General features: G+C 52.4%; 1 protein-coding gene across 1 annotated transcript; it reads right to left on the bottom strand.

Moving 5' to 3' along the window:
- Positions 1-5850: 5850 nt before the first annotated feature.
- On the bottom strand, positions 5851-19954 carry LOC137147166 (allantoinase, mitochondrial-like). The gene is made up of 12 exons (XM_067539024.1): positions 19810-19954; positions 18579-18736; positions 17628-17779; positions 15199-15313; positions 14019-14165; positions 13348-13393; positions 12883-12976; positions 10760-10946; positions 8670-8808; positions 7748-7920; positions 7275-7307; positions 5851-6801 (listed from the first exon to the last, which is right to left on the bottom strand). The coding sequence occupies exons 1-12, from the start codon at positions 19871-19873 to the stop codon at positions 6640-6642; spliced, it is 1470 nt and encodes a 489-aa protein (XP_067395125.1). The 5' UTR covers positions 19874-19954; the 3' UTR covers positions 5851-6639.
- Positions 19955-20692: the final 738 nt, after the last annotated feature.

The raw sequence follows: 20692 nt of genomic DNA on the forward strand, positions 1-20692 counted from the left end.
GTGCAGGGTTAGGCCCTTAAATTAGCATTGTTACTAGTTTGCCAAGCGTAGCAAGTAGAGAAGTGGGATTCACTGGGGTTAATGGATGACATGATCAGTGCGCTTCTCAGCGTCTTCAGATCTCGGCTGATTATTAAGTGAAATTCCATGAACCAGTGCAAAAGTAAGATCTGCTCCTTGTGGTTTTTTCCCAGGCTACAGGTTTGCTTCCTTCTTCTCTCTTGAAGAATTCTCCTCCCCAGTGCTGTGCCTCTGGGTTTCTGTGATTTTCCTGAATGGTGCCATATTTTGCTCACTCAAGTCTCAATTGACTAATCTCTATAGATTCTATACAAGTTCCTTTGCAGGGCCCTGGGTTTAAAAAAAAAAGAAACTAAAAGATGTGTAGAGGCTATGTACTTACTGCCCTTTGTCCAGAAGCATTTTACAATAAGTATATAGGACTCATTTCACTACCCACTGAAATGCAGCTGTCTCTGGGGTGAAGCACAGCAGCTGTTGAACAGAACACAGCAACAGTACACAAGCAGTGAAGAAGAAAGATGTATTAAACCTTCAGGGGGAATTTAGAAAGGCAGAATTCAACTAGACCAGGTGGAATTTGGCTAGGGCTTTATGGCTAATACACACTCTGGGATCTTTAATGAACACAAGGGGTCAGGACTTCAGTTTTATGTCTCACAAGATGGCCAGTCCCGGGGCTCTGTGGTGTAGCACTGCTTCAGTACTGGATCCAAAGGTAGAGCCGCATTTGGGGAAGCAACTTTTCCGTCTGCTCTCTGGATTTTCCAAGAGGTCATCTATACAAGTCAAATCTTGCTTGGATGGGTGACCTCTTAGATGGGTGACACTATTCCAGGCTGACAAGCTGACAGCCTGGATCAGTGTCACTCTCACAGGTCAGGAGGCTCCTTTAAATGCTCAAAAGCCAGACTGTTTCCAGACTGTTTTCCAGGCAGTGATGAGAAGGGGTAGTGTCAGCAAGGGCTGAAGAAAGGAGCAACAATCAAGGCTAGGCCTGAAGCTCTTAGCGGTGCAGGGTAGAAGCTCTTTCCCTTTTTATAATACGTCATATGCCAAATTCTGCTCTCTCACACTGGTACAAATCTAAAGTAACTCTGCTGACTTAGAGTCACTCAGGATTTATGCTGGCAAGAACCGAGCGTAGTCCAGATTTACACCAGTTTGACTATGAGCAGAATTTTATCCAATTGCATACATTTTAGGAGTATGGGCCTAGTTGTACCCAGAATATTCTCCTCTGTGATGGCTAAAGAGCACACAGTACAGTTCAAGATGTAGGATACAAACCTGGCCTTTGATCTCCTCCACCTGTGTGCCTGATGGGGTCGTTGGCATAATTTAGGACATCCTGGGGGCTGCTCTCAATTACATGGCCAGCTGAGCAGCCGGGGATCAATGTGATACAAGGATGCCCTGGCCAGCCCCCCTTTCTCCAGGCCACACCCCCTATGCTATTATTTCCAGTGGAGTTTCTCCAGAGTTATCCTGGGATAGCTAAGAATGAAAACCAGTCTTCTTTGTTTCTTTTCCTCAGGACCCCAATTCAACTGGCTCTTGGGGAAAGATAGATCACGCCCAGATGATGGTTTTTTGGGGGGTGGAAGTTACCACCATCACAAAGAGTCAGACTATTGGCAGCCATGGCCAATGTGTGAGCTGTAAGAGTCGTTCACCCCTTTGTGTTAATTAGTCCCCCCTTTGCCTGGTCCTTCTGGGCCTTTCTGGCCACCCAGGAATATTTGGCTCATGTTAACGACTCCTGGAGGGTTCCGTTTCACCCCAACTGGGGAGGCTGCCACATCATCTTGAACAGCACCACAGCTTGTCTCTGTCGTTGGGTGTTGTCAGACCCCCCACTTGCTTTTGTTCTTTATTGACTTACCTGGGCTGTGTGTGTTTTCTTCTGAGGCAACAGTGCAGTGAAAGAGCTTTCCCTTGAAGCGAAAGCTGACTGGCTAACTGCATGGGTGTTTGTGTGTGTTAACTTACCCAATCAGCATGGTGGCGGAGCCAACCCTCCTGTCCAGGATTGCTCAAGCCAGGAGAGTTTTTAGGCAGACCAGTGCGGTGACGTTGGACTGTGATAACCCACTGATCAAGGCGTGTGATGCAGCAGCTGGGGCTGAGCCACAGAAGAAATGGCTCTGGCACAGCTCTTGGTTATAATAATACCTTGCTCTTATACAAGACTTTTCCTCAGCGGATCTCTGTGGACTCTCCCAAGCATGGGATCAGGACCACTATCCTTGTTTTACAGCTGGGGAAACCAAGGCACAGCAGTGAAGTGATTTGTCCAAGGTCACCAGTAGCAGAGCCAACACTAGAACCCAGGTTTCCTGAGTGCTAGTCCTGTGCTTTAGCCACTAGACCGCACTATAGAAGGGGCTTTTTTTTAGCAACTCATGTAGTTAGTTTGGGAACCCCCTGAGTCTATGCCCACTGTGTGGGCCAAGCTGGCACCCATCCCAGAGGTAGGGCCTGGTCTGGCAGTCAAGCTGAGGTGGGTCTTGGATGCTTGGGATGAGCTTCCTCTGGAGGGAAGAAGCCTGTAGCACACTGGTCAGTGTGTGTTATGTGGGCCCATCCAGGGAGGATGTAAAGCTGTTGTAGCCTCCAGCTACAGAACCTTGGCCAAGCTATGGACATAAGAACGACCGCACTGGTCAGACCAACGGTCCACACAGCCCAGCATCCTGTCTGCCGATCGTGGCCAGTGCCAGGTGCGTCAGCGGGATTGAACAGAACAGGTCATGGTCAAAGTCATGCTTTCAGCTTTGGAGGTCCCAGGTCAATCCTGGCTGTAGCAACCAAGTCTGCAGCCAATACCACAGCACAGTCTTCTGTCTGAGCTGCAGAGGAGGTGCATCCCACAGCACCTTAACTAAAGCAGCCCCTCTGTATTTATGGCACTGGAGACCACCTCTCTGTTCTCTCTCAGAAGGGACACAGCAATTCTTAGCTGGGCAACACTGAGCCTGCGTTAAACTACACACTCCAAAACCTCGGTCAGCACAGACCAATGGGATAATTTAGCAATCCAGAATATACAATTGCTGCAGCTACTGAGAAGACCACGTAATGTGTTTGCACATGTAGAGATAAGGCAGAGCTGAGCTCTAAAATCCACATCTGTGGGGTGGGTCTAGGGAACCTATATTGGAACCAGCTCCAAGGATTTAGTTTGAGTTCAAAACCCACCTCCCAGGGTCAGGGAGTTTATTTTCCAGCTAGGGTTCTGGGTTGGCCAAAATCCCTGGTGCCCATGATGGTGGTGAAAGCATTGCCAATGAGTATTATTGCAAATCTCTGTCCCCAGGGTCCAGATTTCAGGCCACCACTGCACCACAAGGAGAGAGAAAGGACGCCTTTTTCAGTTTCACAGCGAGTCCTAAGTCTTGTGTCTGCTGCTTCTTGGAAGCCCAAGAACATTCCTTCTAACTCATCTCTGCCTAGCTGGCCGTGGAGCTTTGCACTTCTCCCTATACCCCCGGCCATTTTAAGACCTTCATACGCCCTAGGCACACTTGCCTTCGTAGGACCCCGACCGAAATAACTAATTTGATTTTAAGCTATTAGTAAATAGTTTTTAAAATAAAAATAAAAAATTATATATAAAAATTTTTTTTGTAGGCCCTGAAAGTTTCGTAGGCCCTAGGCACTGTGCCTATTGTGCCTAATGGATAATACGGCCCTGCCTATACCTGGTGAATCCTAAAGCAGGACAAGGGGTTTTGTTTACAGAACCCACCCAGGACACCTGAGGTTTTGCCAGAGATCAGCCCTGTGCCCCAGCCTATCCCTTCTGGTATGGGCAAGAGAGACACCTGCCTGGCGTGCTTTTTTGCCTTCTGGTGTGTGCAAGAATGAGTGGGCAATGCTTGGGGCATTTTGCTGTGTCCACCCCTCCTTTGCAGAGCACACGTGTGAGTTTGGGAGTAGGAGACGGGGCTGTTGCTAGGCATCTGCACATACCCTTGTCTGAATTCTTCGGGGGACTTCCCCTATGTGTCCCCAAGAAGGCAGGAGTGCCTGGCTGGAGCCCAGCTTGTTGGTTTTGCTTTCTGGGCCTTTGTATGTTTGTATGTCTGGCTTTTGACGTCTGTCTCCCTGATTGAATGTGATTCCCTGAGCAACACTTAATTTACTACAGCCTGAGGTTAAATGTGCTGAGCAACTGGGCCCCCTCAGCTAAGGTGCTGCTAGCTAGGTCCTGACCCAAGGCCCCTGGATGTCAGTGGGAGCCCTTTCCTCCTTAGAGGGGTGCCAGGGAGAGAGAAGAAGTGTTCAGGGCTGACACCCCGGCCTTTTGCTGGCCAGAAAACCTCATGAAGAGAATGATAGGGGTGAACTCTGCAAGGGAAATCTCATGGAGTCCTGCCTCCCAGCCCGTTACTCCCCTCCTGTAGGCAATAAAAAATATTGCCTAACACGTATTATGCATACACAAGTAACAAGCATTGATCTCTCGCTCTCATGCAGATGCTCACGCCGCCCCCCACTCCCAGTCATAAGGTTAAGATAACTTGCTGACAGACCCTCTGATGTTTTAGCAGTGTTTGTTTCCATCTTGTGATAGCACTGAAGTCAGTTTACTCTGCACAGGCTAGTTTTGAAAAGCAGGGTGAAGGTTGAGGAGACCGCACTGGGCTAGGCTGTGCTTGGGAAGGTCTTGTGTAAGTCGCTGATGACATCAAGCAGCGGTCACACTCTGATGTGACAGTTGTGCAAGGGGCTTTATGAACTCAGTAGGGCTGGGGGAAATTTTTCCAGTAGAACTGTGTGTTTGGTGCAAAATTAGGTTCTTGACTTAGCACAAATTTTCATGGACAAAGTCTGCTTTCCAGGGAAAACGTAAACTTCTCATCAAAACTCCCAAGGGTTTCATTTTTTTGATGAAAAGTTGAAATTTTCCAGATGAGAAAACCCCATTTTCCAACTGATTTTCATATGAGTGTCAGTCTGGCTCTGTTCCTAGGATCACTGCGCTCAGCGGGAGGCGCTCCATTGACTGCAGTCGGCTTTGGGACAGGCCCACGTAGGAAAACAGGGCTGAAGCATACAACTGGCACAGTTATTTCCAGGGTTGATGTTAGAGCTTTCCTCATCTTGATCATGAAGGGTCAGTGTGTGGTTGGCCCTCATGAAGAGGGGAAGCAATTCACAGGGCATACTCTGTCGTGTGCAACCCATGAGCCAGTTCCCACCCCAATGGGCATGGCATGGTAATATCCCCTACCCAACAGCTGCACCCCAGATGGAGAAAGACGGCAGCCAAGGCCCCCTCCATCCCAGGCCCTGTGGTACGGCAGAGGCCTAAAGCAAGTAAAAGGAAATTCCATTTTATCTTACTCCAACAAAACAATGAATTGTTCATAGCTGTTGAGGCCAAGCGGGACTACGGTGATTATCTGGTCTGCCCCATTGCACAGTACTCAGGCTGTAGAACTTCACCCAAGGAGTCCTGCAGCACATCCCACAGCCTGAGGTGGAACTAAAGCCTGGCTTTTGGAACGATGCCCAAGTGTGACTGCAAAACTCCAGGTGATGGAGAAATTACCTCAGCCCTTGGTAACCTGTTCCAGGGTCAGTTACACTCCTTTTCAAACACTTGCCTCTTTATTTCCTCTGTGAACTTTGCAGAGTCCAGCTTCCAGCCATTGGATCGCCTGTCATTGCCCTCGAGTATCCGCCAGCAGAGTTAAACTTAGCTGTATATTAATAAATGGACTAATTCCATTCTATTGGCACAGCTGTTGGGCCTGGCACAAACCTAAGCATTTTAGCACCTACTGTATACACACACACACACACACACACACACAGGTTGGCATGCTGCTTTAATAAAAGCTCTTTTATACAATTTCAATGCTCCACAGCTTGGCCAGAAGCATCTCCTCAGATCCTGATTTGCTGACATACAGTTCTCTCTTTTGGGAGGATGTCTAAGGTCCTGCAAAGCTCTCCATTGCAGAAAAGGGGAAAGAATTTAGCTGTAACATACACAGACGATGTACACCAGCATATTTCAGTCCATTTCCATCATATATCATTTCAATATAAAGGCTGGAACTTACACAGGAGCCTGTGGGAATTAGGCACCCATATCCCATTGAAAGGGAATGGGAGCTGTGTGCCTAAGTCCCTTAGGCTCCTTTGAAACTCCCAGCCAAATGATTCTGACCATTGGAATTATAAATGGGATGTGTGGGGCTCAGGGTTCGGGAATTCCCCATTCACTGCCTTGCCTGTGGCCTCACTTCTCTCCTCCTCTTGGAGACCTGCTCAGGTGCGGCTTGGCTGAGGTGGTGATCCAGGCCAGTGCCACCTCCTGTCAGGAGGTCACAACAGCGGGATCAGATCAGCTGGACTCATGGACCTTCCTCCTCTTCCAGCAGCTGAAGCAAAGATCAGGCAGTGTCTCTACAGCCACCCACAAACCCCTCTTCCTGCAGATGCAAGTTAATAGAAGTGAACTAGGGAACGGACCATGCTCTCTGCGTCCATGGCTTTTTCCCCTCCCACTCGCCCCACGGGTTCTCTTCTCTTTCCAGGTCCACATTGGGCTCCTCAATAACTGGGTTGTTCTCATGATCACAGCCTCTCCTCCATGCCCAGTCAGTAGTAGGGAGAAGGGACTTTCATGGGCATCTTAGTTTGAGTTACAAGCAGGTTTCCTTCCGGCTTGGCTGAGAACTTCCCTTTCAGATAAACCAGCCTGCCACGTACAAGAGTGGCTAGGACCTCTCCACAAAGCTGGAAGCCAAGGTACGGGGTCAGCTAGGAGACAAAACACACCAGACAGTGTAAAGCAAGATCTTCACCTGAAAGTTTTGCCATCAGTTTCCATTTCTGAGCCACAGGTTGCCAGACAGGGACATAATACCACACCCTAATGCTCATTCCTGTAGCCATGGCTATGGGTCTCCCTCTGCAAGAGGGAACCAATGATACAGGCACATGGAGGTTGATTGTCCTCTCACTGCAAGATGGTGTCCTTTCAGATGCATGGCTGGACCGTATAAGGAACTCCATGACTAAGCAGAAATGGCAGCTAGAATTCCCTGCAGGCTCTGAGACACCGTTTGTATTTCTGTAAGATTTCCTTGTAAAGGAGGAGTATGTTCTACAGTAGTGAGGGTGCAAGTTACCAGCAATAAAAGAGGGTTAGATGAAAGTCTCGCTCCTTCCCGAGGGGCTTGGGAGAAAGCGGGGTATTATGGGAATATAGAAAGTCTGAACTGTTCTTGTACCTGGTGTTTATGTTGAATCATGTTTTTCTTCACCTAAAAAAAAACAAAAGAGGGAAATGAATTTTATAGCTGCTGAACTGAGAATGTCTGCAAACTTGTCCTGCCCCGGGTCACCCGCTAGGAATGGGGATCTCTTAACCAGCATCATCCTGGACTGCCTCAAGTAGGGAAATAAACAGAGGATCATGTTCCATTTCAGTGTAACAGGTCACAGGGGAGGAAAGAAAGTGGCAACCAAAAATCAGGCGAAGATTTAGTCTATAAGTGCCAGATCTCAGTCTATCAAGACTGCCCATCCATTCACTACGTATATATCATTATATAGCTCAGTCTATTGTATAGATGATTACAAGCACTGCTCAAGCCAAATGCTCATCCCATTTCCCCATCTATTATATTGCTTTCTTGGGCGCTGCACATACCCGCTGTTGGGCCATTTACAATGCTGTGGCTCACTCCTTTCCCATCATTACCTCAAACTCCTTGTCTGGATCCCAGATCACCAAATCAGCATCCATCCCTGGGCTCAGGGCCCCCTTGCGGTCATCCAGTCTGCTCAGGTTGGCAGGCTTTTTGCACATCAGTTGCACCATGTCATGAAGAGAGAATCCCCTGGATTTTGCTGAGGTCCAGAACAGAGGGAGCCCTGTGTGTGGTTCCAACAGCAATCAGGCCGTGTGTAGGGAATCAAGGCTGTAAGTGACTGGCCAGCTCTAGCTCCTGCTCATGGAAGGTCACACATGGCTCCTGAGATTGAGCAGCTGAAGCTGGAGAGGTCTAGACCCTCCATGCTCCTCCTTCAGTGGTAAGGACAAGGGTCTCAGTTTGTTTGAAGTGTGAGTGCATTTATTGCTCATTACACCACAGGGGCCGATAACAGTGGCTGGCACCTGCCAGCACTTGGACAGATGCTGTAAGCTTAGCCAGCACAGGCTGGGTGGAATGCATGACCGCAGCCCTCATTACTGGCCCCTCCAAGTGTAAGACGTACTCCGTCAGCCTGGCCTTTGCTAATAAACAGAGAGTGCAATAGCCAGAAATGAACATTAAACAATGAAACAGCCACACAGACTAGTGCTCCTGGGACATGGAAGAAGTGGCAGATGCTAGGCCTGTTGCTTAATGCGCTCCTGGAAGGCGCTCAGATAGCAGGGTCAGGGACACAGTAGAAGAACATGAATAGAATAATGCAGAGGGCCTGCAGAAGGACTGGGACAGGCCCCTGGAGGCTAGGAGGGGTTGGGCAGCAGAGAAGGCAGAAGCAGTTAATGAAACCATCAGAGGGGTCAGAACTGGATTCTGCAGCAGCCCCCATCTCAGCGCTGAGTTGCCATGAGTGCACACCAGGCCTCGTGGACTCCGTACAGTCAGGCTGCTCTAGCCTACCCCTCTTACCAAACTGCAGTGAGGCAATGCCTTCCTGGGTCTTGAGAAAGTCTCCATCGTCCAAGAGCTTGAGGTCTGGTGAGCAGGGGTTATGGGCCGAGACGACCATGTCGATCAGCCCCTCTTGCAGAGCGGTCCAGAGCTGCTCCTGGAGGCAAGAGAAAGGGAGAGGAGAAGGGTGGAGGACTGTTTCCTGTATACTTGTCTGCCAGCTATCTGAAGGGATAATTATTCTAGGCAGAAATTCTTAAATCAGCCTGATTCATCCTGTCATCATGATACATCGATTCACAGTGCATCTAAATAGGAGGCACTGATTCAATTAAACTACTAGATATAGACACAAACAAGCAGGTTTCTACACTGCTCCTGTTCCCCCTTTGGTTTCGCTGCCTGGACCCCTGTACAGCATGCAGAGAGAGCTACTGGCTGATTAGCACACAGCCCCATAGCTTTATTAGTGCAGCCCATCCCAGAGCAACTCATCACGCCTATCAAAACCCAGCTTCCCACCAGCTGACAGCACCCGCCCTGCCAGAAGCACAGAAAGGTGCACTCTCCCCACTCCCTCACCTTCCTAGCTTTTTGGTCTTGCCCTGTTCCAGGATGGCTAGAATGGTCCTGGCCTGACAAACTTTATTTGATGTCTTCCAGGAGACAGTAAAGTGGTTAAACCTGATCACAGCAAAGGGGCAGTCCTGCTTGCCGAGATGGGATCCAGGGTAAGCCACTGTGAACTGAATAGTGTGAAGATAGAGGCTAGGAAATGACCCTCGCTAACTGGAAAGAGGCCTTGGTTATCGCAGCTTTAATAACCTCCCGTCCTGGACACCCTCAACCCCAGGTGGCCTTTATACAGTAGCTGGACCTTGCTCTAGCTCAGACGTGTAACTCCCCAGCCCTGACTTTCTCCTTGGGCCTTGGAAGCCTCATTTCTGCTCCCTTAACGCCATAGCAGCTGCCCTTGCAAAGGCCACCAGCTGCCTTTTCGTAGCCAAATCTAGTGTGGCCAAGGCCCAGCATTAAAAAAAAATCAGCCAGTCAGGGACCCTTTGGTTTGCCCCCTTGTTTCTGAGCCTGTCAGATGCACTTGCTTCATTTTCAAACTTTTCTCTGCAACCACAAGGGCTAGAAATGGAACTTGAAAAGAAACGGTAGCTGCTTTTCTCCCGTAATCCCCTGACTGCCAGAGCTGGAGCTTGACAAAAGAGACCAGCTAGCTTGAAACTCACGAGACCTAGCGCCAGCGCAAAGCTCAAGACCTTTTCATTCAGGTCCTTTTAAATGACAACAATCAGAACACCCGCCTCTCAGCCAGTGCTTATCACCTGTCAATCTCAAGGTGCTTTACACCATTATACCCGTCTTAGAGAGGGAGAAGAAACAATATGTCCCTGGTCATCCAGCAGCTGAGCTGTCCTGGAAACTCTCCATTCCTTAGGCTGCACAGGCTGCACTTTCCGGCTTCTCCTGCTTCTCCTGCTTCTTCTGAAGCTCCTTTGGTGGCATCTCCCTCTCTGTCTCCTCCCTCTCTATACCCTGGGCCCTCCCCCCCATAACTTCATCGCCAATCACATGATTCAGCGAAGAGAGTTTTGTGCTGGTGACCCTCAGCCCTGCCTCCCTGTCCTGAACCAGTCCCCTCTGTTCCTCCACAGAGTGACTGTCCCTCAGACCATCCCTAGCCCTGCCGCTGGCCCCCTGTTCTGCCCCACCCATTCCTTTCTCTTCCTGCGGCTAAAACCCTTGTCTAGGCCTTGGGCACCCAGAGCCTTGGCCCCTGCAGCCGCCTTCTGATCCTCACCATGTCCCACGGCTGCCAACCCGAGAGTGGCTCCTATTTGAGCAAGGCCACACTGAGGCCGCAGAGAAGAGGGGAATGGACTCTGCAGATAGGAGTGAGGGGCAAGAAGAGGGGTCTACCGGGATTGGAGAGTTGGCCCAGTTTGATTCTTGCTGCTCCTGGAATTTATGTGCTTAGATGGTAGCCTTGTTTCCCTCCCTTGCTGGTGTCCCTTTCCCCCAGCCCTGCTTATGCTCCTGGCGTCTGATCTCTTGGGCTGAGATTCCCCTCTGGAGCCCCCTCGTAGTCTCATTACCCGATTGGTTTTGCCTCTGATAGGGGGACAGCACTTGTAGTAGGTGCCCCCGGGTGGAATGCGTTCGGACATCAGGGTGAGGTAGTGATGGGCAGTCTCTACGGTGAGTGGCGCCCCCTTCTGGCGAGCGGCTCTGATGATGGGCAGGGCTTGGGCAGAGGAGAGGTGGAGGATGTGGCAGGGCACCCTGTTATGAGAGAGCGTGAGATGTTATCCTGCTGGTTCGGCAGCTCCTGGCCCGGCTGCTTTGCTACACATCTTGGGATGAGAGCAGAGACGCCGTGTCACTGCCAAAGGGACCGGTGGCTTAGGGGGAAGCTAGTGAGACCCTGGTGCAGCCTTGCCCAGGACTTAGCCCCTAGCCTCAGTCTCACTGATGAGCTGGCAAGGCAAGAGCTAATAGTGACCCCAGCTGGGCATCGGGGGGTTAATGTGAGACTGCCCCAGCTGGAGTGGTGAGGGAGGGTGAGCAGTGCTTAACTGGAGCTGAGGAGGAGGGAGCCTGAGGAAGCCAGTGTGCGAGACACACAAGGAGCAGAGGGGAGCCCTGCTCTACGGCCTGTGAGGCTGAGGGGCTAGAAGAGAAGCCCAGGAGGGGCAGGAAGAGTGCTGGTTAGAGGAGAAGCTCCCTGAGGATCCCTGAGGAAGGAAGGCAGGAGGAGAACACAGCAGCAGAAGAAACAAGGGGAAAGGGGCTCTGCAGGGGCCAGGAGCAGAGGACTTCAGTGGTTCCTGAGAGGGGCAGAAAGAACATTAGTTTGGGCATTTGCATGGGACCTTCCAGTACCCTGAAGCGGACTGAGCCGGTGTGTGACTTGGCCAGAGGGCGGAGCCACCGGAGACCCAGTGAGGGAGTCTGGGGACGAGAGCAGCTGGGTGTGGTCCCCAGGGCTGAGGAAGTGGCCACCAGAGGGTTGTGAGAGACAGCGTCCCTGGTGGTGCTGCTTCTGGGCAGGAGGGGGCCCTAGAGGGAAGGACGCACACTTACGCCAATGCACTGCATCTCTGAGATGGGCAGGGGGAGAGGATGTGATAATTGGCTTCCTTGCTTGAGGGAAAGCCCAGGTGTGTTGCCCTCAGTTTACACTGCCAAGGCTCTCTTGTGAGGGCAGGAGCCACACACCAAATCGGGGGGAGGGGGGGGGGGCCTGCAGACAGCGACTTCCTGCAGGTCAAAGATCACTGTTGTTAAAGCATTTGCGCATTTCCTCTCTGCCTCCTCCCCAGGCCCAGCCTTATGGGTGGCAACTGCCCAGGGTGCCCTTGTCAGGGGTGCCACGGTACCCCCTTCCCTGCCAGCCCAAGGTCCCTTTAACACCCGCTTGCTGGACCTGGAGGAGGGGTGGGGGAGCCCCAGCCAGGGGCTCCTACCTTGTGCCGGGCTCCAGCTCTAGTCCGGGCCAGCCTGGGGAGGAATGGGACTTCCCCTCCCCTGCAGGGGCTGCTCCTAGGGCCAGGTCGGAAAGGGTCAGAAAGGGTTGCCCGGTGGCCAGTGCCGACTGGACACTAAAAGTTGGGTTACCTGCAGTAACTGGCTTCCACCACTGGGGGCAGGAAGAACAGCAGCTGCTACTGGAGCCTGGAACTGGCTGGTCCTGGACCCGGTTCCAAGTGTAGGTACCAGCGCTGCTGCCCGGGGGCGATCCTGTCTGCCCCCTGCCCCGCTGTGCCCCAGTTGCCCCTGCCTCAGCCCCTTGCTCCGGGGACTGACACCCCCACCCTGCTGTGCCCCGATTGGGTAGACAGGTGAGTCGCAGGGGAGGAGGGAGCGAGCGACGGAGGGAGGGGGAGAGGAGGAAGCAGGGCGGGGCTTTGGGGGAAGAGATGGGGCAGGAGGCGGGGCCAAGGTGTTCAATTTTCAGCAGCTAGAAAGTTGGAAATCCTAGGTCAGACCCACCTCCAGGAACCTCCTTTGGCTGCAGGAAGCTCCACACACCACACCCCCAATGCCTGACCCATCGCTCTCCAGCTGCTGGGGGAGGGGTCACTGTACGGGGAGCTGAGCCCCCATCCGCCCAACCCCTATGCTTCCGGACTCAAAGAAAGGGGGCCAAAAGTTTGCCCAGGGCGCCATTTTCGTTAAGGCGAGCCCTGCTTCTAACCCCAAGAAGAAGGGTTCCTACTTGTACTGGAGGCAAAGGTCAGCGACGGTCTCGATGGCCTCCACTTCCATGGAGTCAGGGCGGGAGTCCAGGAATGTCCTGTACTCAGTGGGGTCTGCACACACAGTGGGGAAGGAAAGAGAGTCACATGAGATTTGTGCCTATGGGACACTGTGATGTGCTTCTGGACTCTGTGGGCTATTTACACATGCGGAGGAACTGACCCCGGATGTGTCTGGAGTGGCTAACTACCCAGCAAGGTTACGGTGAGGGCAGTTTTATTCTGCGACTCCCCTGTCAGCAGGCTCTTGCTTGCAACATTTGTCTGTGCCATGGGGTGGGGCTGGGTGTCTGAGTGTACCCTGCTCTGGCAGCGTAAAGAAGCCTGAATGGAAGTGGGAGTCAGGTCCATCTGCCTCTTGCAGGCTGTGTACACAGAGAGATGTTCTTGCTGTAGGTTTCCATTCCAGAGTCGTCACCACATACCCTCTAGTGCTGGCTTCCATGGACCCAGTTCTTGCTCTGCGTGGAACTGGAAAGCAAAGCCAAATGGAGGAAAGGGTTAATGTTGGCAGTCTGGGGGGCTAACCCCCTTCTGAATGTCCCAGGCTGCTCCTCCCATTACCTTCTCTTTCCATTTGTCTAAGGCAATGGGACGGCCAGTTGGGTCCCACTGTCCTTTGTGGGCCTGAGCTATATGTTAGAGAAGCCCTGCTGTCTCCTGGGGAACCGCCTGTGATGGGGGGAGGGGGGTTAAGATGACACGTAAATTATGGCAATTTCCCCCCTTTCTGGGTGAGAGGAAGGGGATAGCTCTGGCTCTGTCTAATCTGTCAATGGCTTTTCTGGGGTGCCTGTCCCCGGAGTAGCCATGTGCTCTAGGACCACACAGCCAGCGGAGGGGCTTGCCAAGGGGATAGTGTCTTTTAAGGTAATAACTGAGGGGAAGAAGCTGTAAACCAATATTTGCTTTTAGTCTCCAGGACAGTAACATGGCCCCTGAGCCTTATGGGCTGTTCCCTGCCCTTTGTGGAACCAAGTGCGGGTGAGATGCTGCTGTTCTGATTTGGTAGTGCTGGGGCTTGAATCTGAAGAGAGAAAGCAGGAACCTGAGCTTCAAGCGACCGGGGTAGCTGAGCAAAAGCAGTGATACTTACCAAGAGGACACATTCTGTGTCTTGCAGCTCATTCAGTGCCATATGCAGATCTTGGAGGCAGACATGGGATTCTTCCTCCACTCCACTTGTGATCAGGGAACACTTAAACCCTGGGACTCCGGCCTGCAGCATGGAAAGGAGCTCCTCCTAAAGCAACAGAAGTGATGCACTCAGGCTTGGACATCCCACTGTGCACCGGTTCTGCCTAGTGCATTCCAGCCCTAGAATTCACTGCAGAATGTGGCCATCTGAGATGATGAAAGCTGGGGAGTGACCAAGTCAGATGTTATGTTCTACATTTGCAGGTTATTGGGCACCTGGTTCAGCCAGCCCTTCTGGATGACTCCAACTATGAGAGCCACATTTAATACAAATCTGCCAAATTAGCAAGCACCTAAACCATTGTCCATATGCCAAAAACTCAGCATGCATATGGAACAGCTTTGCTCTGCAATGGGTAGGACCATAAATTTCTTCAACCATTTACCTCCTCAGAAAGTCACATTCCAACTGACTTTGAAGGTCAAGATGCCCTTCAGCAGCCAAATCCTTAACTTCAACAGAACAAAGCAGTATTTGTGCTAGCAGTTACCCAACAATTTGGCTGAGCCAATGCAGCTAATCTCTGGCCCCATGCTGTACAAATGGGATTTTACGGTTATTATAATATTTATTCCCCATTGCTAATTGCCCTGAGGATGGTCTGGACCAAAACAAAGCTCCCAACACTTGCAAGCTAAACCAGCCCAGGTGTCTCTTCTCACAGCAGCAGGGACTGCGATTCTCTCCCCAGCCGCTACAGGAGCCAGGGCCAAACCCTGGCCCCATTGAAGTCTTGTCAGTGGATGCAGATTCATTAGCAGCACCCCTGGGATGTTCTATGTCCCTTCTCCAGTGCCCCGGGTGGTTAGGCAGAGCAGCTGAGATGCAGCATGCCCAGCATTCTTGCTTGCACCCATCCACCAAGACTTTGTTGGACTGAACAGTTTCCTCTGCTTTATTTCGCAGCCCACATTCAATGTGCAGCATTTCTTGCGTGACTTATGGCCAGATTTTCAGAAGCACCAAGCATGTTGGCTCCCTGCTTCGACACTCCCCAGAGAGGAAGTGAGACGTGGGTATCTGCCTTTGCCCCTATTTCCGTTGGCACTTCACACGTTGCGGAATAACAGCCACTGACCTGGTTTCTGGGGACGACTCCGCCCCAGAAGGCTACATCCACATGACACTGCCCTGCAGCAGCCTGGAGCTTGGTGGCCAAGTTTGCCAGACTGGTGGTTGGGGGAAGACAGTTCCTGGAGGGCAAAGAGAGAGCAGCTTGGCTAGGTCCAGACACCTCCCTGCACTTGAAGGGAGAGAGCCACTGCAATGTAGGGAAAGAGCACATGAGGAAGGGGTGGGGTGAGGAGAGCGCAGATAGATGGCACCAGCTCGCTTCCGCAGAGGATGGTGGGCTGATCTCACTTGCAGGGGTGGCGCTGGGAGCAAAAGAGCTGGAATATAATGCATTGGGAGTAGGTGATTAGGACAGAACGGGGTCCAGAGCTACTCGCACTGCGGGGTTCCCTAGAACACTTGTCCCCACCAGCCACTTCCTACTGAGCCCCTACAAATGGATCATATGTGCTCGCCCGCCTGCTTCCTTAGTGTGGGGGGCTGGTCGCCCCTCACTGACACTCAGGGGGTCTTCTCAATGGGCATCTCTCAGCACCAAAGGGCAGGGGGAGGGTCGATGAGGAAGCAGGGCCCTGAGACGGACAGCTCCCAGGGCCAGTGGGAAGAAGCCAACGTGCTAGGTTAGCCTGATTGACAGGGCGGGCAGGCCAATGAGGGAGCCAGGAGGGGGAGAGGTCCCATCCTCCGTGTGAGAGGGAGCTGCCTGGAGCTAAGGACAGAGCAGCTGGGCTGGGTGGGGAGAGAAAAAGTCCTGGCCAGGGAGCTGAGCAGGGCTGGGGCTGGGGCTGGGGCCGGGTGCGGTGAGCGAGCGGCTGGGCAGGGCGAGAGGGGCCCTGGGCAGGACCCGGCGCAGAGAGACGCCTCCAGCTCAGACCGCGCAGGCTGGACTGGGAGGGGGGTCGTGACCCGACGGGGGCGACGCTGGGAGAAGGGCCCTGCCCCTAGCGCCTGGGCGTGAGGCCACCGCCAGAGCCAGTATCTGACCTGCGGCAGCGCAGCCAGGCCTGGGCAGGGGGCCTGGGACGTGTGAGACGCAGGCTCTGAACGTCCTTCACACACCGGAGACGCTGTGTGGGGGGTCCCTGTACCAGGGGTGGCCTTAGCTGTTTTCCTTTAACCTTTCCCATTTTTTCTTTGATAGCTGTTTAATACATTGTATTTGCTTTGAACCATTTGCATCGATCAGTGGGTCAGGGAAGCGCCCAGTGCGGAGAGAGCCCCGCGGAGTGGGGACAGCCTAGCCCCTGCCCTAAGTGACCACGACAAGGTTGGGGGTCGAGCCCCCAGGAATCCTGGGCCCAGCCTTGTCAGGGTTACAGGGACCCCGCCACACAGGAGAGCGGGAGGGAAGCCCTTGTGGTCAGGCAGGCATCTGGGTAAAGGGAGTGGGAGCGAGGACTCAGATCCTGTCGCTAACCAACTCCACCGGGGCAGTGTATGGGCCAGGAAAGTTCCCCACAATAGAGGGACCATCCCCGCTTATATTAGCATCCCTTCTGCTGTTAGGTCCCTTCAGCCCTTTGTGCCTGGATCCCTACTCTCCCTAGTTACACCTTGGGGATGGACACCAGTTCTGACTGAGGGTCTTCACCCTCCCTGTATAATAAACTTCTGCTAATTAATGATTTTCTTTTCTTCTGGAGTCTGAGAACCTGAAGATGCCAGGTGTGGCCAGCAGAGAGCACTGTTGGACCACATCTGTCACTCAGGAGCTGTGCCCAAGCCCCAGTGGCAGCTCTTGCTGGGAAAGAGGGGAGATTCTCCAGACAGTTTATTTCCCTTGCAGCGCTGAGCTGCTGTTTGTAGGGAGTCTGTCCTGCGCTCCAAGCTGTGAGCGGGGTTGGAGAATAGTTTCACCCCACAACACACGCTGCAAAGGAACTTCTCCCAGCAAAGGCTGGGCTTTCCCTGACCTGAGGGGGCTCAGCTAATAGCATGTGCCCACTGAGCTCCCATCTTTGGTCCCCCCAGTCCTTTTACAGACAGACTAACTAAGCAACATTGCAGAGGGAAAGGGAGATCTGAACAGCACATGTCCAGCACCTGCAACGAGTGGGCTGAAGGCCTGGGGCCAGATCTTCAGCTTATGTAACTTTGCATAAGTTCATCCTTGTTATCGACAGAGGGCCTGCCCCATTCGGTGGGGCCCCAGTCCACCTCCCTTTCCTGGTGGTGAAAAGATGCCCATAGATTTCAGTGGGAGTTGATTTCAGTGCTCTGATTTGCCTCCCATTCCATATGCAGGACAGGCCTGAGACCCAGGAAACCCAGTGCAAGGCACGATGAAAGGCCACGTCACTCTCTGCTCCACCCTCCCCTTCACTAGGGTCAGGCTCTCATTGCATAGGCTGGCCCCTTCCGACGCATTCCAACAGGGAGGTAACCTGTCAGTGTGTGCAGTAATGCTGCCCCTCCCTGCCCCCAGTACCGTACAGCGGCATATCAACCAGGGTGGTGACGCCTCCTGCAGCGGCAGCCTTGGTTGCAGAAGAGTAACCCTCCCAGGCCGTGTGCCCTGGCTCACATATGTGGACATGAGTGTCTATGATCCCAGGCATCACCACTAGGTCACCAACATCCAGCACCTGCGGGGAGACAGGAACTTGTGGCCAAGGCTGGGGGAGAGGAGAAGGGTAATGTTCTAACCATCTCAGCCTGCATCAGCTGAAAAGGCCCAGTGTCACCGTGTGGCTGGCCCATGCTGGGGGGATGGGTCCAGCCCCACGTGTGACACAGCCACTCTCCTTCCCAGGTGGGGAAAATGAGGCCAGCCTGTGAACCAGTCAGGCCTCAGGATAGATGGGGAGACTTTGGGAGGAGTCGAGGATGAGCCCCGGAGAGACCTAGCAGGGGGTGGCTGCTTGCCAGGGGGCATGAGCTGGCCTCCTAGCTGTGAGGAAGGCTGGCAGATGGTGCCCAGCAGGGCTGTCTGGGAGGACTGTTGTCAGGAGGACTTCCTTGGCCGCCTGGGTGGAGCTGCTGGAAGGCAGGCTGTGGAAGGGGAGCAGGGAGCAGCCCTGGAAGGAGGGTCGTGGGTCCCTCAGCAAAGTGGGAAGGGTTTGGGCCAGGAGACAGGACTTCCAGGGTGTGGTACAGACCTGAGCAGGGTCACTGAGGGGTGCCTTGCAAGCATTGTTACCACAGCAGCTGCCCCCAGGTTATGGAAAGTACCTCTGGCATGCACGGCACAAGAGCCAGGTGTTGATTAATTATTAGTAGTGGTAGAGCTAGTCAGAAAAACCTGGCACAACCTCCCCTCAGGGTTTCTGGTTCCTCAAGACCAGTTCATAGAATCATAGAAGATTAGGGTTGGACGGGACCTCAGGAGGTCATCTAGTCCAACCCCCTGCTCAAAGCAGGACTAGCCCTTTGGCCCACACTTGCCTTCTCTCCCCTGGCATGAGCTCTGCTCCTCCTGGGCACAATGTCAGTTATCTGGCCATTGCAGATGATGATTTCAGCTGGGCAGATGGTATCATCCAGCACCACTCTGGTACTTCTCACAGCTGTGACCTTGGCACCCGCCTCCACTCTGGCCGCCCCTTAGTGGGAGAGGAAGAGCAAGGGAACACAGAATCCAAGGACATGGTGCATTTCAGGAGAAGAACAGATGGCTGGGCTCTTTGGAGTTTAACTCTCAAGACAGGGAAGTAAACTGGCAGTGGAGTATTGTTGGCTGGGGCAAGGTGGGGAGAAAGGAACTGTTCCCAAAGTAAGCCACTTTCAGGGGGCATCTAGAGAAAACATGATTAGATTTCCTCCCCCTGCCTGCGTATGGTTGTTATCATCCGCATAGTGCTCAGAGGCCCCACCCAGCTGAGATGGAGATCCTCTGGTGCTAGGCACTGAACATATACAGAGTAAGAGACTGTCCCTGAGCTCCTAGTCCAGTGCTTGAAGCCCAAAGCACCTTTCCTCTTTGTGCACCTGGACCTCCTGCATAGCCCCAAGCCTCCAGCTGGACTCCGTGGTGCTTGTTAATTCTGTCCTATGGCTAGAGCTCAGTCTTGCTCCAGTGGTGTCAATAGGAGTTTTGCTATTGATTTTCATGGGAGCAGAATTGGGCTCCTAATCTCTTTACAGTTACAGAATTTCCCTTCACCCTCCTTATGAAGTGTTTTTCTTCTTGTGGGTGTGCGCATGCAGGTCCGTGTGTGTGTCAGTTCAGGTTTTTATCCAACAGAGACCACCTCCTCCAGCCCCCAGGAGCACAGAATTTGAAGACTTCTCGTCCCATTGCACCCCCTATTGTACTGCTGCAGGGTTTTCTCACCCCAGCCACTTGCTAACAGCACACAAGACAACAGCATAAATAAGCGATGGAAGAGAGAAAGTACTCCTCCGAGGGCTCAGTGGGAGGCTTGGGGACCCTTCAGTTTAGCTGAGACTGGGTAACGATACAACTCAGGAGAGAGAACAGGAAACCCAGAGAGCCCAGCTGGGGTTGTCTAACATAACAAGGGTTTTGATGAGGCTCAGCTCCCTAGATCAGAATGTTCACTGTTGTTGAACCCTAGAATTGCTGCCTTGAAAGCTAGCCCTTTATGCCAGCTAGTTCTAAGCATTCGTTAGGCTTTTCCCTTTCACCTGGAAGTTGGATCTGTTCCTTACTCACCTGTTTGTGAGGCTTCCCCACTTTCCTTAGACATTCTAAGCTGGGGCGTGCTCTGTCTTTCCATCCAGCACTTCAATATTGCTGCCTCTGGGGTGCTGCCTCCGTTTCCCTGTCTCACACTTGCGAGTGGCTCCTCTTTCAATGAAGCTCTGGAGCAGGGGAGATTTTCCAAATGTCCCCAGGGAGAATTTTTCCTGGGACAAGGCAGGGAGGGGAAACTGCTCAGTTAGTTAATATTTGATGAGGTCTGAGCTTTGCAAACAGATAGCCACTTTTACTCAGTGGCGGCCAAGTATTTTGTTGCATTTCTTAACATAATTTTAGTGCTGTGGCAAGCTGCTGAACTGATGATAGTGCAACAAGGGACAAGTGCAAGCTTCTTCCCAGCCCAGCCCAGCCCATGAGCCTTGGTCATGTTCTGGGGGAGCATCTCCAGCGATGGTTCAGCCTTGATGCTTATCCCTTGTACAGTCTTTGAAGATGGCTGCAGAGGGTGATGTAAATCTGAACTTTCTGAGACCAAGTTCTTGTGTAGATTGTCAGCTCTTTGGGAGAGGTACTGTCTTTTTGTTTGATATTTGTACAGCTCCTAGTACACTGGGCTCATGGGCGATGACTAGGGCTTTTCCATACTTCCACAATGTATTTGACTGACGCTGTAGGCAATTAGATCTTGGAGAAATGCTAATGATTAACTATCATTTGAGAAGCCGTGCATGTCACTGATGATGTTTGTTTACTTCCTTTAGTTGTTCTGATTGAAGAATTTCTTAGGTGCAATGCTGCCTGCAGGGTATGGCAAAGCAAGCAGACAAAAACATTACATGGTGTCAGAACACTTCAAGCTCTGTAGCCCATTATCTAGCACCTGTGCCATCAAGTG

Source organism: Emydura macquarii, unplaced genomic scaffold, assembly GCF_026122565.2.
Source record: "Emydura macquarii macquarii isolate MOO-44397 ecotype Brisbane River unplaced genomic scaffold, CSIRO-AGI_Emac_v2 contig_499, whole genome shotgun sequence".
NCBI classification, from domain to species: domain Eukaryota; kingdom Metazoa; phylum Chordata; order Testudines; family Chelidae; genus Emydura; species Emydura macquarii.